The sequence below is a fragment of the Chelonia mydas genome, chromosome 7 (genome assembly GCF_015237465.2).
Source record: "Chelonia mydas isolate rCheMyd1 chromosome 7, rCheMyd1.pri.v2, whole genome shotgun sequence".
Classification (NCBI taxonomy): Eukaryota; Metazoa; Chordata; order Testudines; family Cheloniidae; genus Chelonia; species Chelonia mydas.
Genome location: NC_057853.1, coordinates 23,816,760 through 23,836,933, shown reverse-complemented (window position 1 = coordinate 23,836,933; position 20,174 = coordinate 23,816,760). Strand labels below are relative to the sequence as shown.

Below are 20,174 nucleotides of genomic sequence, written 5' to 3'. Positions count from 1 at the left end.
GGGGGCTTATGTCCTATTGTAGGGGACAGGTGGCACCACTGAGCCGGGTGTGTGGAGCAGGGGGGCAGGATGTCCTCTTAGCAGGAAAGGAGAGGGGACAGTGTTGGAACCAGAAGGTTCTGGAAGGGGCAGGCTGCCGGGAAGTGAATGGTCAGCAGCAGGAAGCCCTGGGAGGGAGCTTGTGGGGAGCGGGTGCAGGAAAGGGACAGAGCAAAAGGAGAAGCCAAAGGGCTCTGGGAGAAAGGAAACCCCTCCGCACAACAGGTCAGTGCAGCTCAGTGGGCAGTGGGAGGAGGTTGCTCCTGACACTTTAAATACCAAACAAACCCGCTTTTCCTCTCTGGTGCCCTCCCCAAGTGGGGTGAATTCTCGCCCCTGAGGCGAAGGGGCACGCGCTCCCAGGAGGGGTGAGCAGGCTCAAGGAGCAATGCAGCTCACGAAGGATTTGTGCGACACAGTGTGGGGATCAGGCCCAACCAACACAGCAGAGGTCCCAGGTCACTCATTGCTACTACAGCCGGCAAAAATCCTCCCCCAAACCAGGGTTTAAATCTTCAGAGACAGGAAATAGCAGCACAGTGGCCATCTCCCCAACACACCAGGAACTTGCATTGCTCTGATCCTGCACTGCTGCCTCAGAGTCATAGGCTTTAAGGCCAAAGGGACCACTAGGCCATCTAGTCTGACCTCCTGTATATCACAGCCCTAGGATTTCACCAGATACCCCACACAGAGCCCAGTAACTCGTGTTTGACTAAAGTATATCTTCCAGAAAGGCAACCAGCCTTGATCTGAAGTCTTGAGATGGAAAGACCCACCCCTTCCCTTAGCGGTTTGGTCCAATGGTTAATCACCCTCTCTTAAAAAAAGAAATTAAAAATGATGCCTTATTACTAATCTGAATTTGTCTGGCTTTAACTTCCAGCCTTTCTTTCTTGTTGTGTCTTTCTCCACTAGATTAAAGAGGCCGAGGCAATCCCCAATTTCCAGTCCAGTGATCAGTTCATCTTTATCCATTATAATAAGCACTCCCACCTTGGCTTTTGTTAGCCAGCACGTGGATCCATATTTATTCAAGATCCTGAGGGTCTGTATTGTCAATAACTAATATCAGGACTGGTGCCTCCACACGCACACCTCTTTCACCCATTCGATCCTTCCTAAACAGGCTGTAATCAGTGAGGGTAACATTCCAGTTACGGGAATCATCTTGTCAGGTGTCACTAATGACCGCTCATAGAGTGCTTTGTGCCCTTTACCTGCGGTGCACTTCCACCAGGCTGCACTGTGGCCTCTCCGGCACCAGAGCTGGCAGTGACAGAGCTTCATTTACACACAAACCCTTGGCTGATCTGCAGTGCTGGGAAAAGGCAGGCAAACCTCCAGAGGTCTGGGTGAAATCCAGCTTTATCGGAAGAGGGCTGGGTGTTTGGGCAGAGACCAGTGCAGACTTTATCATTTCATTCTTTGTGTTTTTTAAAGGGAACTGAACTCCCCCCATCAGTGGGGGAAATTGCCCTCGTTTTGCTGGTCTTGCTGTCACCCCCTTCTCCATGCCCCAGTGCTGAGGGGGATTGGATTTGTTACGCTAGCTGTGTGAGGTAAGGTTTTTGTCCCTTTGCATGCACACAGCCCCTGGGCTGTGGGAATTAGCTGTGATCCAAGCCCCTTGCTGTTGTGCTGTCAGGTGAGAGTTGGGGTTCACCACGTGGAAACTCCTATTTGTGTCCTACAGGCCCTTTGTGAAACTCCTGGGCTCGGTGTGTGCAAGTGCACATGAGAGGGAGTGGCATTTTAGAAAGAAGTCAGAGAGCAATAATAACAAGCAGCAAAGAGTGCAGTTATAGCAGATCTCTGCCCCTCTCCAGAGGGCTGCAAACTTACTGCCAGGACAGATGCAATGCTCCCCCCCACCCCAGCCTCAGAGCAGGGCAAGGAGACATTCCTTGTTCACTGGTAGCAGTTGTAAAGCATTACCACACGGGGTCTCGCCCAGGCAGTCATGGCCACCCACTTTTCCTTGAGGGCTAGCTGGGACAGGGGTCCCAAAGGTTTATTCTTTTGTAACGTGAGGTTGTGGTATGGAAACGTTGAGAACCGCTGTACTGTACAAGTCTTAAGGTTGGTTCTGCTTCATCTGTGACCCCTTGGCAGGCTCTGAACAGTGCAGCGGTCTGAGCGATCTGGGTATGTCTACCCTGCACTCAGGAGGGGCTACTGCAGCAAGCGTAGATGTACCCGAGCTAACTTTATTCTAGCTAGTTCAAAGCTAGCTCAACAGCAGTGAAGGTAGGGCAGCACAGGCCGCTGCATGGGCTAGCCCTGCCTGCCCAGGACCCTGGATGCACACTCGAGCGATCGCTGCTGCTGCTGCTTCACTGCTGTTGTTACTAGAGCTAACTTGGATCTAGCCAGAATAAAGTTAGCTTGCGTGCATCTACACTTGCTGCAGTCACCCCTGACTGCAGGGTAGACCTACCCTCTGAGGATGTGTCTACATTTGGAGCTGGGGGTGTGATTCCTAGCTCAAGGTCACAGGCGCTAACTCTCAGCGAGCTAGCATGCTAAAATAGAGTGTAGCCACAACAGCACAAGCAACAGGAAGGGCTAGCTGCCTTGACTATGTGCCTAGGGTCCCTGGTGGGTATGTGCCCTCCCTCCGGCTGTGCAGCCACAGCTACCCTTTAACGGGCTCAATCTCAACTAGTGTGAGATTCACACCCCTAGCTCAAAGTGTAGACATACCCTGAGAGGTACAGGGAGGGATCCAGTGAAGAACTGCGTGCTCAAAGGGCTTTGCTGCTTTGACGAAATACTTGCTTCATTTTTGCTGCTTCCATGCCTGACCTACTGGATCACTACATGCAGGGGAGCCTTCAGCTGACAACCAGATTCCTCCCTTCCTCTCCCATTGCCTCTTTTACACACTAGTGGAGTAAAAAACATTAAAATGATAATCCAAACCCAGCTCTTAGCAGATTCCACAGCAATATGTAGGTCTGCACTGGACAGAGTCTAATGTTTCCAAGAGACAAAGCTAACCTCTGGCCTTCCCCCAGGCTTTCATTCTGTCATTAGCTCAGCCCCTCTCTCGAGGAAAACCTAGCTGAGGAGCTGGCTGGCCTTGTGCATTCGGCTATTTTAATCTTGGCTGGTTTTTTTTTTAAATACTAGTGAGATCATATAAAGGGCTAAGTGGCAGACGAGTGCCTTCTTACACACTTTCCCTTTCACAACCCACCAAGAGGGGGAACTTTTTGGTTCATCGGTCACCCAAATTTATACCCAAGAGAGAATTGGCTCAAGGGTCACAATAAAACAAATGGGACCAGAGCCTGCTGTCTGTGCCGTAGGGTGGGGTCCTCTGACTGCCATGAAACGATTCTGTCTTTGCCCTGTGTGAGAGCTGAATGAGCCGTACTGACTCAGGGCTGATCTACACAGACAACTTGCACTAAATCAGTTTCCCAATGGATTGGGGTGACCAGACAGCAAATGTGAAAAATCAGGATGGGGGGTGGGGGGGTAATAGGAGCTTAAATAAGAAAAAGATCCAAAAATTGGGACTGTCCCTATAAAATTGGGACATCTGATCACCCTAAAATGGATGTAATTAAATCAGTGCAGCCCTTTCATATGGACACTCTTAAGCTGGTTTAAAAAAGTCGATAGAAGGCACTCAGAAACCAAGTGAAGATTTCACACCAGAGGGGTGAGTGCAGGGCATTCATTTCACTCAATCCATTTGGAATCTACTTAGTCAAACTGGGGCAATTTCCAGGGTCTCAAACTGTAAAGTATCAGAGGTAGCAAAAGCCTGAATGAGGTTCTTAGCCTTTAATAGATTATCTGGTGTCTTTTAAAAGATAGCGGCTAAAAGCAATTCTCCTTTACATGGTTCAGTAGTGACCTGGCGCATCTCTAGAGCCCATGTAGTGATTATCACCTTAGTCCTATGGAGAAGTTAATTTACATGCTCCCTACCATGAAAGATACTGAGCATGCAAAAATCCCATGGAGGCCAGTAAGAAGCTGTGCAAACCAAGTCCTTACTGTGTGAATAAGACAATACAGACAGTGACAGGGCAGGTGAAGTGGATCAACTTTGGTGTCTTTTCCACCAAGAGAAGATGGTCCAATACAAGATATTACCTCACCCACCTTGTCTCTCTCATATACTGGGACAAACACAGCTACAGCAACATTGCGACCAATAAGACAATGCGGCAGATAGGAGGGGGAGTATGTTGGGATTATTAATGATGAGAAGGGGCTGTTTAAAGAGGTGGCTTCTAAGGAAGGATTTGAAGGAGAAAGGAGATATCTGTTGGGGAGACTGTTTGTTAGAGGGGCCAGCACTGTAGAAGGCTCAAAGCAAGGGAGCATGCAAAGGAGATGAAGATAAGAGTCAGGCAAAAGAATTGGGATGAACATATAAAGTGGGAAATTAAATAGGAGTCTCAACACTGGGAATAAACCAAGGACCACAGGTGTGCTTTGATGCACTGGGCCCAGTCCCACCCTTTGATCTGCTTGCACACATCTGGTTAACTCCATGAATCTCAGGGCATAGTTGGGCCTATTGTGTTCTAAGTACTAGTACAGAAAACTGAAAATGAACTGAATGCATCCGATGAAGTGAGCTGTAGCTCACAAAAGCTTATGCTCAAATAAATTTGTTCGTCTCTAAGGTGCCACAAGTACTCCTGTTCTTTTTGTGGATACAGATGCAGGCGGCTGCTACTCCGAGACCTGATTGTTTCATGAATCTTTACTGCCCTCTGCTGGGTATTCATCAAACCAAAGACTGCTTCATTTCCATTGTATTTTTTGCATTGTTTGCTACTCACTGTTCTTTGAACTTTGTCTCATTTTAAGTGATTTTGTGTCATTGAATGATAAGACTCCTGCCATATTACACAATATTACTTCCTAAATGTACCTGACAGCACCCCCCTGCCTGGGTAGAATGGGTGAGAGACTGATTTCAGAACATAGTAATTTCCACACTGAATCAGACCCTAATTCCAGCTAGGCCAGTTCCCTACTTGTAATGGGTAGAGGTTGACTTCGACGTTCAAGCAAGAAGTTTTATATCCCTGCTTCATTTTATTTTATTTTAACTACAATAACTGGATATTCTTCCTATCCATATAAATGTCCAGTCCCTCTTTGAATTAGGCCAAGTTCTTGGTTTCAGTGACAATCTTTGGCAGTGTGTTGCACAAATTAATTGTGCATTGCTCAAAAAAGTGGAACCCAGGGACCCCCCACCGTCTCGGGGAGGTGAGTGGCCAGTCTCCCCCCTGGCCAGCTTCCTGGGCTGCCCTCCAAGGTGGCAGGCCAGCTGCCAGCCATACAGCCATTCTATGAAAACTTCTGAGATGTTTTTTCTCCTGTTCTGCTAAGGAATTAATTTTTTTTTCAAAATCTTGGACTTTTGAACAGAACAGAAAATCCTGTATCCATCTGCTCAGCTCTACTTTTGACCTTAATCTCTCTGTGCCTCAGCTCCCCTCTGTAAAATGGGGATAGTAATACCTAATCATCCGACAAGGCAGTTGTGAAAATAAATTAATGTTTGTGCAGCACTCAGATGCTATAGTGATGAGTACTGTAGAAAAACCCATGAGGAAACCAATAAATCTGTCTTCAGAGCAACGTTTGAATAACATGCAGTAAATAAAGCCTAGGGCCACAATTGAACAAGGAAAAGACAAATACTGAATAGCTGCTCATTCTGTGAGCGCTATGCATCCAGCCTATGCACTAAATGAGGCAGGGTTCTGGTGGACAAAATACTGCGTGATTATGCAATTAAAGACTGTATTGCAATGCAGATGCATAAGGGGGCTGAATTAACTTTATTAATGTTCTTTTAACATCACTGTTATGTCTGTAATGGTATATACTTATATCATGTCCCCTCTTCTTCATCTCCTTTCTAAGGTAAATGTCCCAATCTTCTCAAGCTCTCTTCTTGTGAGAGTTTTTCTAGCTCCTTGATCACTCTCCTTGTTTGCTCTGAACCTGCAATATTCTGCAGTAGTATTTTTGAGATGGGGTGATCAATACTGCACAGGGCATACCAGACAAGAGTGAACCTTTGATTTATATAATGGTATTGTATTTTTTTCTGTATGATTCCCTATCTCATGCCGTATACATCCTAATATTTGTCCCCAACCGTGGAGGATGATCTAACTTATAGTAACTTAGTGGGCATCCAATGGGGTGTTCTGCATTCCAAAATAGCCAGAGTACAAAGTGCTGTGGCCTCACTCTTCCTACCCCTCCCACCTTCGCCCCTACCCTAAGGGTGGCAAGGTGCTGGGGGAGCATAGGGCAACATATGTCAGACCTATGCTACTCCTGCACCATGTAGTTCCCCCAGGGGCTCTCACGGCCCGTTTACACTGCTGGAGCAGCATAAAGGAGGTGGAATCCATTCCAATGTATTTTATAAAACTCATGTCCACATTCCAGAATCATGGCTCTACAACACCCTGTAGTGACTGGGGTCTATGGAGCTGGGGTGAGGAGGGTACCAGGGGAATGGTGGCTTGACACTGGAGGCAGGGAGGGGGGCAATCAGTGAGATTGATTCAGTGTGGGGATATCCCCAGATGAAAGGCAATGGTAGCCAGTGGCCATACAGCAAAGGGTTTATATGCTGCGAGGGGGGGATGGGGTGGCAGAGGTATCATGTGACTTGGGGGAGGAGATGGGAGTGATGTGGTATGGGAAGAATGGCATATGCCTGGCGTGGGGGCAGAAAACAGTAATGACCTGGCTGTATCAGAGGGGAAGCCGTGTTAGTCTGGATCTGTAAAAGCGGCAAAGAGTCCTGTGGCACCTTATAGACTAACAGACGTATTGGAGCAAAAGCTCTCATGGGTGATACCCACTTCATCGGATGCATGACCTGGTGGAGAAGCTATGTGGAGGGGTGGGGGATGCCATTCGGGGCACAGGAGCCATGTGGGGTGGGGGGTGAGGGGCTGCTCCATGGGGTGGAGGTTGCCGCTGACCCATGGCGGGGGGGCAGGAGCCGTGCAGGGGGGGAGGGGATGCCCCAGGCAGGAGCCATGCAGGGTGGCGGGGATACCCCATGCGGGGGGGGGGGGGGGGATGCCCAGGCAACAGTCACGCGGGGATCAGCAGACTCGCTAAGCCGGTCCAGCAGGGGGCGCGCAAGTCTAACAGAAGGGCAGACCAGGAGGCGGGGCTACGCGGTGACGTCACAGGTGTGGATGACGCAGCGCGTGGGTGGGTGGGTGTGTGTTGACATCGAGAGCCGGCACCTGGGGGCCGCGTTGCGCCGCCGGCCTCCCGCCCGCCGCCATGTACCGGGCCCTGTACAGCTTCCGCTCCGCCGAGCCCAACTCGCTGCCCCTCGCCGCCGGGGAGACCTTCCTGCTGCTGGAGCGGAGCAACCAGCACTGGTGGCTGGTGACCCGCGCAGGCTCCGGGGAGACGGGCTACGCGCCGGCCTCCTACCTGCAGCGGCTGCAGGTCAGGGCAGCGGGGCCCCGGGGCGATGGGGCTCGGTGCCTCGTGGCGGGGGCAGGGGGGCAGGTGCGACCTTTCCCCGGGGGAGAGGGACGCGACGGGCTGTGTGTGGGGGGGACACGCTGTTGGGGGGGGATCGGGCTGAGAGGGGGACACACGCTACGGGCTGTGGGGGGGGCACGCTACCTGCTGTGTTGGGGGGGGCTGAGGGGGGCACGCAATGGGCTGTGTATGGGGGGGACGGGCTGTGTTGGGGGGCCCTCTCCTGCAGTGGCTGCAGACCAGCAGTTGGAGGTACAGGGCTGGGCACTATCCTGGCTGTTCTCCATCTGAGGATGAAGCGTGGCTCTTATCTCTGTAGGACAAGGCTTAGCATGAAGAACAGGGAGACTGTACTTCAGAGACTGACTGATCTGACCTTCTGGAGTGCAGTCTTTAGAGGGTACGTCTTCTGGGGAAGGGCTATGTGCTAGCCTCTTCCCTCAAAAGTTACAAGTCTTGGGGTGCTGTACTAGCAAGGCAGTCCATGCACAGGCCTCCTGTCCCCCAGAGAGGATTTGTTAAATGATAGTCATGAAGTTCTTGGATCAGCTTGTACTGCCCAGGGGAGATGTGACTCCTCCTATCTGCATCAATATAGGATCATGAGGCTAAGAGCGGGTATGAGGACCACCACCCTGGAGAATTGGGCTTCTTATGTCTTGCAGAGGTGACACTTTGGACATTTTCGTGCTCAAGGGCCAGGAAGCACTGACCTAATGATGTGAGCTGTGCACTGAACTTCTGTAGGTCAAGAACAAAGAGAAGAGATATGGGGCTTCACTCTAAGGACACAGGTTATGTGTTGGCCCCTACATATAATGGTTACTGGTCAGAAGACAAGGGAGTCAGGGGACATCAGTATGGGAGAAGAAGTTACGTGCTGGTTCCATATCACCTGCACTCATCAGGGAGCATGAGGAGGAGGAGAAAAAGTACACTGGCGAGACTAGATATATACTTGGTCTACTTCCAGAAGCTATGAGTGAGTGGATGGTAGGCTGTGTGCTGCTTATAACATTTGGAGTTACCAGTGTGGGTTGCTTTTAAATTATGCAGTTACCACAATATGTTAGAATAGATATGCAGATAATTGTTTTGAGAATGACTATTCACAGCTACTACTGTGTATAAGTGAGACTGTTTAGCAGGAGATCATCAATCACACCATTCCACTAACACAGAGAATAATACAGGGGCTAATAACAGGCCTGTCCCAGCACTGATGAGGGGGCTGGGAGAGAAGCCAGAACAACCAGTTGTAATGATAGTGGCAGTAATTATAGTCAAGTCAGTGACATTCATAATTATAGAAAATGAGAGGACAGACTTCTCCAACCCTAATAGGAGTCAGAGTAATGAGGGCTCATGCAGTAATCGCAACAGCAAGGATAACCCGTACATTTTTGTTGGTGTTGTAGAAGATAAAACTGTATGCCCTCTTTTACGGTGTGACAGCATGTTTTAATGGAGGGTTCCTGGGCAAAACATGGATCTTGCAATACCCTTGTTATATGTATAGTTTGGGTCAAGTGTTTTATCCTTCTAATCCCAGGGGTTTGCAATGATGCCTACAATATATCTAAATTGCATACACCAAATAAGTCTGTATAGAAGTACGCATGTGTTGCACGTACATTTTTGGTGTCCCTGAGAAAATACAGCCCAGAATGTCAATAGAAACCAATTTATTCTAATATGCTGGTGATTTTCAGATATCTCTAGTCTTGTGATTAAAATAGTAAATTTGTTTCTAAATGATGTCAGTGACTTGGAGATACGTTCTATAATTAGATTTCACCAATCCAGTAACAGATGTGAACTCCTGAAGCACTAGAACCGTCTTATCATGGAGTCACAGACAGTCCCATTGGGCACTCCAGTCTGTCTTGCCACTCAGGCAAGCTGGACTTAGTGATAGATGGTTTCCATACACCAAAGGTCACAAAAGATTCAGGTTGTTTCCAGTCCCAAGAGATCAGTCCCTTACCCTCGGTCAGTTTGTACCTCAGATCTCACACCAAAGACAACACTTGTAGCCAATCCTATAGTAAACTAAGGATTTATTAACCGGGGAAAAGAAATTTAGTTATTTACAGGTTAAAGCAGGAAAACCTATATACACAAATTAGTTATGGTCTATGGTTTTAAAAGATGACAGAGTTGTTGTCACTTGTCAACACTGAATGTCTTAGGGCTAACCCAGGTTGACCTAGGACCTCTCTGCCTCTGTTTCATAGCTCCAGCCCTGTAAGAGTCAAACAGCAAATGAGAAAGAGAGCATCTTCTTATGTCCCTGTTTTTCTCCCCTTCTTCCAGCATTCAAGCTGATGCGACGGTCTCCTGCACGTAGCACCTTCATGGGTTTCAGAGGGACATTAACCAAGTCTTTATATCCTGATGTTCCACAGTGGCCCATTTAGTTTTGATGGTCCTTCTTGATGTGCAGTGGGCCATTCCCCATGACTGGCTTCAAAGGTTCAGGGCAAGCATTTTTACAATTGTAAAGCAAAACTTGCATATCACCTTATAGCATGGGATAGAGACATTATGAGTGAAATTAATGCATGCAGCAACTTACAAGCATTCCATAGAGTCTAAACACATTCTTATAAGTCTAACACCTATCTTGAACTATACTAACATACAGGTGAGCTGGTCTGGTTTCCAGCTATGAATTTGTCAGTGCTCGGCTAATGCCTACAGCCTTGGCAAGAGCTGGCACCTGGTCTGCCAGTGTCACACTAAGATTAGACCTTTGCCCTTGAATAAGGATCCTATCCTGCAACCCTTATTCATGACAATGGTCAGACTTCAATGAGATTACTTGTATGTAAGAATCGGGTGCTAAGATATTTCACAGCAGTTACAAAGCAGAAAATCTACTTAAAACAATATATATTTTAAAATCCTCTATGGACCTGCTCCAACCTACCTCTTATGCCGTTTCTTTCTGCAGTCTCTTGTTTCATCTGCTCATGTAGCTCCTTTTTGTCCTTTCTGCCTTTCTATTTTGCTTTTAACTCTGTAAAGTATTTTCAGGCTGCAGGCATGAAGGATGCTTCAGAATGGTTGTATTGATAATATAATAACTTAATATTAAAATGAATATGAAAGCAAGGTTATGACAAGCCATGAAAATGGCTTCTGGTACTTCATATTTGTTCTCCTTTAGTTCAAACCCGACTTTCCTAACTGCTATTTCAACCTCTTACCAGGAAATAGCATGGGGCTTTTTCTGCCACCTATGTATTTGTCAATAAAGGTTCTGGAGCCAGACCTTGACTGGTGATCATGCTGATGATGCATAAGGCAGAATAAAATTCAAATGGCTGCTCTGTAGTTACAACAATGCTTAGTTGTTTTGACTGCCTCTCATTCCGTGATTTCAGAGTGCTTTCAGGTCAGCTTTTCAGACCGTCAAAAGCAAATTTTGACTCTAATCAGTAAACCAAGTAGAACTGACATGGAAAAAACTTTCTCTGACGGAAGCTTGGCTTTAAACAGTTCACTGGACTGTCTGAGACAAGAATGCAAACAAGTCACACCACATCTCTATTTAATAAGTTTGATGCTAATTAATGACAAGATGCCGAGAGGTAATTAGTGTCACCATGATCACTACAAGAATAATGAAGCTAACGATTAGTGACTGTGTACTGAGCAGGGAAAGAGAGCATGTCGCCAACGGAAGGAGTCACCATTGCAAACATAAGTCAGCAGATTCACTAATAGTGCAGTCAGATTGTTGGTAAGCAGTACATGTCACGACAATCACAGTCAAAAGAAGTAAACATCTCATACTGCTAATGCTTCCCAGAAGAATCTTACTCACAACAAGGAAATTAAAATAATGTCAAAGGGGAATCTTTGCAGAGAGCAGGTGAGTTTTCCTTGGCACTGTCCCTACCAGGAGAATTACCTTTCTTTTTAAGTCATTCCTTATTTTCAGGCTCTTCCCTCATTTATAACACAGGTGGAAAATTCATACCTTAACTTCTTTGGGAAGAACATGCAGTCCATATTAAAAACAACTCTGCTTAACATATTCTTCATAAGCTGCCAGAGAGTACAGAAGTGAAGTTTCTAGTTTGTTGGTGTCCTGTAATTACAAAATTGCTGACATTTTCTACTTTAATCCCAATAATTTAAACGGTATTGCCATGAAATAGGGAGACTCAAATGTAGTAGCAAACTTCTTTTTAGAAAATAGGTTGTGGGCTAAGCGAAGGGAAGAATGCATGGTGCCTGGTGTGATTTGAGGGTTACAACCGACTGCGGTTAATGGCAGATGATATTTCTATAAGTTTTTCACTGTTGTAGTTCTATGTTGGCTATATTATGGATTAGTAAAGAGTATTTCAATTGTTCGGGGGGTAAATACTAGTGATAGGTTCCCAAAAAATAAACAAGGTCTTTTCTACACTTGAAAAGTTTTACTGGCGTACCGATGTATATAGAACTATACTGGCAAACCATTCTAGCATAGAGGTAGCTTATACTGGCATAAACATGTTTCTGTTGGCACAGTTTACGCCAGTTCTCCAAGAGACATAAGCTATACTGACAAAGGCACGTTTTTGCCCATATAAACTGCCTCTATGCTAGGGTTTATACTGGCATAGCTATTCTGTTTTTTGTTGTTTTTTTTTAAAAAAAGCATTCCCCTAATCCACATAACTTTTCCTATATAAATTTTTAAGTGTAGATCAGGCCTGAGGGAAAGATAATGGGTCCCCTCCTACTTTTGCATAAGAACAAGCACAGAATTTGAAGCAGAAGTGGTTGCTTGCTTGAATTTAGATCTCATATGTGAAGCCTCGGCTGAGCTCTAAATTGCAAATAGAGATTTCACAATGGTGCTGGCAGACTCTGAAATAGCTTTGTAGTTTGTTACAGTTTTGCTTGCTAACATTGCTAACAGGTGCTGCTGATCAAACAAGTGAGAATCTGTACTTGACACTGAGCTGTCCAGTAATGGCACATAAGATAATTGCCTTGAGTTATTGACATAGCAGAGACAAATGCTGCTAATAGCTAATGCCAGGCAGATGCTGTCTTACTGAAATCATCAACACAAAAGCTTCGTATCTTCTGATTAAATGGGAAGGAGCCAGTTAGCAGGAGGTTTAGTTTTCGTCACAAACTGTATGGGTGACACTTAAGTGGTTTCTGAGCAGCAGAAGAATATGGAGATTAAATTGGAGCTGGTTTTTTCAGTCGGAGACAGTCATTCTTTACAGAAGATCAGACTTTTGAAGTTTTAAATGAAGTAGTAAAAAATTCAATTTAAAAAGCTTCCTTTAGAGCAGAGGTTTTATTCTCTGTATCAGGGAAGAGAGTGGCTGCTGAATAGGGGAGAAGGCTAAGTGTAATGAATAACAAGGGTCCTTTCACTGGGTTAAAGAGCCCATATGTTATCATCATAATGGTGAGATGTGTAATTACTTAATGGGAATCTGGAACTGTTCCAAGTTCCAGCTTCCAGCCTATGAAGGTTTGGATTGAACCACCACAGCACTAGAAGACCGCTTACTCTCCAGCAGAGAGGACGATGGAGTCGACACTAGCAGCATCTAGACTGCAAGGCCAGAAAAGGTCACTTGGTACATGGAATCTGACCCACTGCAGTTTGCAAGGCTAACTTCTCCTTTCTTGGAGAATAAAGTAGAGAATAGTTACCTAGCCCTAGTGGCCAGAGATCGAAGCCTCAGGTTTCCAACACCTAGCTTTCTGGCATGGTCACCTCAGCCCTTTATCCTTCCTAGCACTGAAAAATATGGGTTCCATGCAGCTTACAGAGTATGGGGAGACTTAAAGAGGAGACTTTAAAAAGTAGGATTCTGTCTGCTTTGTGTCGACTTTAATGATCTCCTGCTGATTTTCATAAGAGTTAGGGTTTGCCCTTATGTTCTTAACTAACAGTTTCCCTCCCATATTCCACTATTGTGCTTGTTGCTGTGTGCTAGTTGATTGCTGCCTGCCACCCCAGAGTTGGCTTCATGTCAACAGTGCTGTATTCGTGTAGACTGCGAAGCATTTTATCTAATCTCTTCTAATATCACTGCAATCAGGGGGCCTCCACTACCCAACTACTGACTCTAAAAATGTTTCCCTAATATGTCACCTGAACCCTTTCTCCTTTAGTTTCTGGTCATTCCTTTTTGTCCTGTTGTCTCTGAAACTGAATAATTTCTATCCTTCCTCTTAAGGTATTTATAAGCTGTGAAGAACAGAAAATTCCAGTAAGATATGAACTACTAGTGACACTTGGTTAAGGAGGCAAGTGTTGCAATCCCTGAGCCCAGGATTGATGTATTGTGGCAGTCAGTCTGTCACAGGGTTCTCCTAGGATGTTGCTGGCTAAGTATATGACTCTGAAATGACAAGCCTGTTACAGGGAGGGGCTGCTACTTTTTTCTAGAGCAGTGTTTCTCATTGACCGGTCCATGGACTGGCGCCAGTCCCTGAGATCTCTGTGACATAGTTTAGGAAGGCAGCAAGCCGGTCCCTGGTATCAAAAAGGTTGAGAAACACTGCTCTAGAGGCATCTGGTATTGGGCCCTGCTAGTGTCAAGACACTGGGATTTGATTGACCTCTAGTCTCACCTGGAGTGGCAAATCCTATCCAAGGAGGAGTTATCTCATGAATCGTAGAATATCAGGGTTGGAAGGGACCTCAGGAGGTCATCCAGTCCAACCCCCTACTCAAAGCCGGACCAATCCTCAGTTTTTGCCCCAGATCCCTAAATGGCCCCCTCCAAGGTTGTGAGTTCAATCCTTGGTTTAGCAGGCCGGTGCTCAAACCACTGAGCTCTCCCTCCTCCCAATGCCTTTGAAATATTAGATTTGTTGCTGCAGATTTGCAGTGATCGCATTAGTGGAAGGCATGGAATGAGAACTTTCACACTCTGCTTTTCTAATGTAATCTTACCCATCTGCCACTCGTGCATTGCTCTCACCATGCCCCATCACAACTTTTGTTCTTCCCCATCTTCCCTATTTCCCCCCAATGGCTCCATTTCCCCTTCCTTGTTGCCCTCTCCCCTTTACAGTTCCCACAAGTTCAACCAGCTCCTCTTTCTGTCCCCATCCCAATCTCCCTCTCTCCTCCCACCAACACAAATTCTTATCCCACATCACACCTTCCTCCTCCTCACCTTTTGTGACATTTGCCCTGTCACGGAGTGTGGGGGAGTCCAGGCCCTGCACCCCTCTTCCTGGGATTCACTGAGACTCTCAGCCAGCCAGTAAAACAGAAGGTTTATTGGACAACAGGAACACAGTCCAAAACAGAGCTTGTGGGTACACCCAGGACCCCTCAGTCAAGTCCTTCTGGGGGAGCAGGGAGCTTAGACCCCAGCCCTGGGGTTCCCTGTGTTCCTCCACCCAGCCCCAAACTGAAACTAACCCCCCCCCCCCCCAGCAGGCTCCCTTCTGCAGCCTGTCTTCACATTCCTGGGCAGAGGTGTTACCTCCCCCTCCCCCTGGCTCAGGTTACAGGCTCTCAGGTCTCCCATCCCCAGGGCACATTCCCAGGTCAACACTCCCCCCCCACTGCGTCAGATCATCACATGCCCCAACCTGGTCCTTTCTCCATCTCCTCTTCTGTACCTTCCACACCCAGCCCCACCCCTCTTATGTTGCTGTTCCTGACCTCATGCCAATCCTTCTCCCTTACTCTTTCTGGAATGCCCACTCCCGCTCTTGAAACCATAGCCATCCATGACTGATTCGTATCTCGCTACCTCTAGTTCCTGGCTCTGATATCTAGATCCCTTTGTCTGACACTGCTTCTTCAGCTGTCCTCTCTTACAGAGGCCTCTCTTCCTCTAATGCTCCCTCCCTTGTGTCAGACCGTGGTGGGGATGTTAGGTTTCTCCTCTCCCTCTCTCTTCTCCCTTCTAATGTGAGAGAGCAGGAACAACACTGCACCTGACTTTGTCTCTCCTCTCCCACTCCATGTCACTGTCATCCCCTGTTTGCCCAATTCCTCCCCATGACCTTCCTCTCTGATTTCAATTCCTGGCTCTCACTCTTCCTCTCCTCACAATCTCCCACATACATCCTTGGGGATTTTAATTTCCTTGTTGCTGACCCATCCAACGCCCTAGCTTCACGTTTCCACATCCTCACCTCTTCATTCAACCTGCTTCCCTAGATCAACTGTCCCACTCACCAGAATGGCCGCTCACTGGATTGGTCTTTGCCAGGGCCATCCTTACCCATACGCAAAGGACGCAGCTGCGTAGGGCACGAGGAAATTTGGGGCACCAAATTTCTTGGTGCCCTGCGCAGCTGCATGCTGCTCCAGCCCCTGCCGGTCCAGCTCTTCTCCAGGGCCCCTGCCCCTTCCCCGCCCCCGCTCCCCTGAGTTCTGCAGCAGGGCTTGGGCTGCGCTCACTGGGGGCGGGAAGTGCAGCAACCCGGCCTCAGCCACGCTGCCGGTGAGTGCTGGGGAGGTTCCCCCTTACTCCCCAAGCCAGACCCGCTCCCTCCCCTGTGGAGGCCTGGGGCCCACCCTCCTGCTTCTCCCCTCCCCCCCCCCCCCCACAGAGGTCTGCCCCCCCCCCCGGGGGTGGGGGGCTGTGTAGGGCCCCAGAATTGCTAGGGACGGCTCTGATCTTTGCTAAGCACTACTCTTTCTATCTCTCTGCTACCCCATTCCCCCTGTCCAGCTCGCTCCTGGTCTCTTTCAGCATCGCCCATCAGCATCTCCCGCATGCCCTCTCTGTGACTTCCATTCCATCAGCACTGATGACTTCTCATATGCTTTCATCCCTCTCTTTCCTGCTGTCTCTTCCTTGCTTCCGTTGATATGGTTGTTGATTCTCTCCATGCTTTACTTGCCACCATCCTTGACTCTGTTGTCCCTCTCCCTCATTACAAGGTTTGTCCTGCCAACCTCCACCCCTGGTCACCCCCAGCATCCACTTCTGCCACTCCTGCTTTCGGGCTGCTGAGACAATTTCTGCCAGAAGTGATCACCAGATTGACTTCCTCCCTTACAAATTAGTTTTCTGCAGCTTCAGTTATGCCACCTTCCTTGCTAAGTAGCTTTACTTTTCAGCTTAATTGAATCTCATGCTCACAACTGCCACCTTTGACCTACTTTCTCAAACCTTCCTGTCCTCTTGACTCCAATTCTCTCTCCACATAGGATCTCTGATGGTTTTTTTTTAAGACATCCTGTTTTGTCAGTTTTATAAGTGTCTCGGTTTGCCTTCCTTTCCTCTCCTACAACTGTTGCCTCTTTCTCCCCTGTGACAGATGCAGAAGTTTCTCAAATTCTATAACCTTGCTGTTGCCCCAGTGATCCCATTCCATCTCTTGATCACCTTCACACCCACTATCATCACGTCCCTTACTCTTTGTCTTGACCTCTCACTCTCCTCTGGTTCTTTCCCCTCAGTACAAACAAGCATTAGTCTTTCCCATCTTAAAAAACCAACCTGTCCCCATTTGCCTCTCCATCTACTACCCCATCTCCCTTCTCTCTTTCATCTCAAAGCTTGGTGCACACACTGTTTACGATTGCTCTGTGGAGTCTGTCTCCCCCAAATTCTGTCCTGAACTCTCTCCAGTATGGCTTCTGCCTCTGGCACACCACTGAAACTGCTCTTGCCAAAGTCTCTGATGACTCTTTCAGAGCTGGCTCTCAGAATCACTACCCCATCCTCATCCTTCCTGACCTGTCAACTGCCTTTGACACAGATGACCTGCTCTTCGCGCTGGCATTCTGTAACTGTCTTCTCCTGGTTCTCTTGTCTCTTTAATTGATCCTTCAGTGGAGGAGCCTCCTCATGGGAGTTCCACAGGGATCTGCCTTTGGTCCCCTTCTTCCTCCAGCTCTGGCTAATCTCCTCTGCAAACACAAATTCAACTGCAATCTCCATGCTGCTGACTCTAGGACGGGGTGGGCAAACTTTTTGGGCCGAGAGCCACGTCTGGGTGAGGAAATTGTATGCAGGGCTGGGTGGGGGTGCGGGATGCGGGAGTGGGTGCGGAGTACAGGAAAGGGCTCAGGGCAAGGGATTGGGGCAGAGGAGAGGTGCGGGCTGTATGAGGGGGCTCAGGGCAGGGGGTTGGGGTGCAGAAGGGGGCTCAGGGCAGGGAGTTGGGTGCAAGAGGGGTACGGCGGGGCTCAGGGCAGGAGTGCAGGAGGGGTGCGGGGTGCAGCAGGGGGCTCAGGGCAGGAGTGCAGGAGGGGTGCAGGGTGCAGCAGGGGGCTCAGGGCAGGGGGTTGGGATGTGGCGGGGGCTCAGGGCAGGGGGTTGGGGTGTATGGGGGTGCGGCAGGGGGCTCAGGGCAGGGAGTTGGGGGTGGGGTGCAGGAGGGGTTTGGGCTCCGGCCCAGCGCTGCTTACCTAAAGTGGCTCTGGGGTGGCAGCGGCGTGCACCGGGGCCGGGCCAGGCCAGGCCAGGCCAGGCTCCCTGCATGCCTGCCCTGGCCCCAGACGGCTCCGCTCTAGGAAGCGGCCGGCACCACGACCCTGCGTGGCCCCGGGGGGGGCCCAAAGGGCTCTGCGTGCTGCCCTTGCCACGCCTCCAGTACCTCCCCCGAAGCTCCCCATTGGCCACAGTTCCCCATTCCTGGCCAATGGGAGCTGCGGGGGGTCGTGCCTGGAAGCAAGGGCAATGCACGGAGCCCTCTGCCCCTCCCCCCCTGGGGCTCCAGGGCCGTGGTGCTGGTCGCTTCTGAGAGTGGCACGGGGCCTGCGGCACCACAGGGAGCAATCCTGTGGGCCAGATCCAGCGCCCTGAGGGGCCGGATCCAGCCTGCGGGCCATAGTTTGCCCACCCGTGCTCTATTGTCTACCTCTGTACTCCAGACCTACCTCCTCCTGTCCAAATTAAAATCTTTCTGACATCTCCATGTGGATGGGTAGCCACTGGTTGAAGCTCAAAGGCTAAAGTTCAACTCTTAATCTTCTCCCAAGCCACTTTCTCTTTCTCCTTTCTCAATCACTGTGGATAACACCACCATCCTGCCTGTCAGGCAGGCCCATAACTTGTGCGTCATCTGGACCTCTCTTTAGGTTTTCACGTCCAAGCTATGTCTAAATATTGCCATTTCTTTCTGCATAATATCTCTAAGATTCGGCCTTTCCTGTTCCTGCACACAGCTAAAACTCTCATCCAGGCTGTTGTCATTTTGTGTCTTGATTACTGCAACATCCATGTATCTAACCTTGATAAATACACACTGGCCCAGCTTATACCCATTCAGAATGCTGCTGCAAAGATCATTTTCCTAGCCCGTCACTTTGAGCATGTCACCCCTCTCTTTGCATCTGTCAGGGTTCCCCCCCACACACATACTCTGAATTCTGGGATACAGATGTGGGGACCCGCATGAAAGACCCCCATAGCTTATGTTCTACCAGCTTAGGTTAAAAACTTCCCCAAGGCACAAATTCCTTTCCTTGTCCTTGGATGGTATTGCCGCCACCACCACCAAGTGATTTACATAAAATTTCAGGGAAGGGACACTTGGAATCCCTATCCCCCCAAGCCCCTTCACCCCTTCTTGGAGAAGCTTGACAATAATATACGAACAAACTGGTTAGCAATGTGAGCACAGACCAGACCCTTTGTCTTCAGGACACTGAAAATCAATCAGGTTCTTAAAAGAAGAACTTTATTTATAAAGAAAGTAAAAATTACACCTGCAAAATCAGGATGGAAGGTAACTTTACAGGGTAAATAAAAAGTTTTAAAACACAGAAGATTCCCCTCTGGTTCAGCTTTAGTTACAAAAACAGGAATAAAACTACCTTTGCAGCTTAGGAAAAGTCACAAGCTAAAACAAAAGATAACCTAATGCATTTCCTTGCCTTACTTACAATTTCTGTGACTTTTTAGATGGAATATTCCAGGTATATTTTCAGGAGATGTTGTACGTGCTTGGCTTCTCTCTCTGTCTGGAGAGGAGCAACAAAGAGAGCCACAAGCAAAACCTTTCCCCCCCAGATTTGAAAGTATCTTCTTTCCTCGTTGGTCCTTCTGGTCAGGTGCCAACTAGGTTATTTGACCTACTTAACCCTTACAGGTAGGGCAATTCAGTACAGCTGCCAAGGAGGGATTTTATGCTACCCTTCTTTCCATATTTATGACAGCATCCCTCCATTGGCTCCCCCCTTTTCAATTGCATCCAACTTAAGCTACTTGTCTGCATTTTCAAGGCTCTTCATGGCCTATTCCCCACCCTACATGTCATCTTTGTCGCTAGTGAGATGTTGATTCCTGCTGCTGATCGGCCCAGGATGCCAGCCTCCACTTGCCTCTTGTTACGTTTTCAAACAAGCATTTCCCATGCTTCCCCTCATGCGTGGGAGGCGCCTCCCCATAAACATCTTCCCAACATGGTGGAAAAGAGTTTGGGGGGGGGGGGGCACAGAGCTCCTGGCATGAAGGAGGAGTTGGGAGGTGTTTCAGGGAACCCAGGAAATAGAGGGGGGTGGGAGGGTGACACACGGTGGGGTAGTGGGGAGGAATGCAAGGAGCCCTTAGCGTGTGCAGCCTACTGAAGCAACCAAGTGTACAACCCTCTAGTTTTATACTGATGTACACTCTTTGGGGCAGGGACTGTCTTGTTCTGTTTTTGTATAGTGCTTAGCCCAA

At 48.4% G+C, this 20,174-nt stretch overlaps 1 protein-coding gene across 7 annotated transcripts in view; it reads left to right on the top strand.

Annotated features, from left to right (window-relative positions):
- The first annotated feature begins 7,199 nt into the window (after positions 1–7,199).
- NCKIPSD (NCK interacting protein with SH3 domain) overlaps positions 7,200–20,174 on the top strand; it is a 95,254-nt gene continuing 82,279 nt past the window's right edge. Inside the window, exon 1 of one of the 7 annotated variants that reach the window (XM_037903897.2) lies at positions 7,200–7,515. In XM_037903897.2, the coding sequence (XP_037759825.1) occupies positions 7,345–7,515 (171 nt within the window). In that variant the 5' untranslated portion in view covers positions 7,200–7,344. Of the gene's footprint in view, positions 7,516–7,867; positions 7,955–8,516; positions 8,548–19,465; positions 19,603–20,174 lie in introns of those variants that run through there. The other 6 variants (XM_037903898.2, XM_043550836.1, XM_043550833.1 and 3 more) reach the window with 6 other exon arrangements.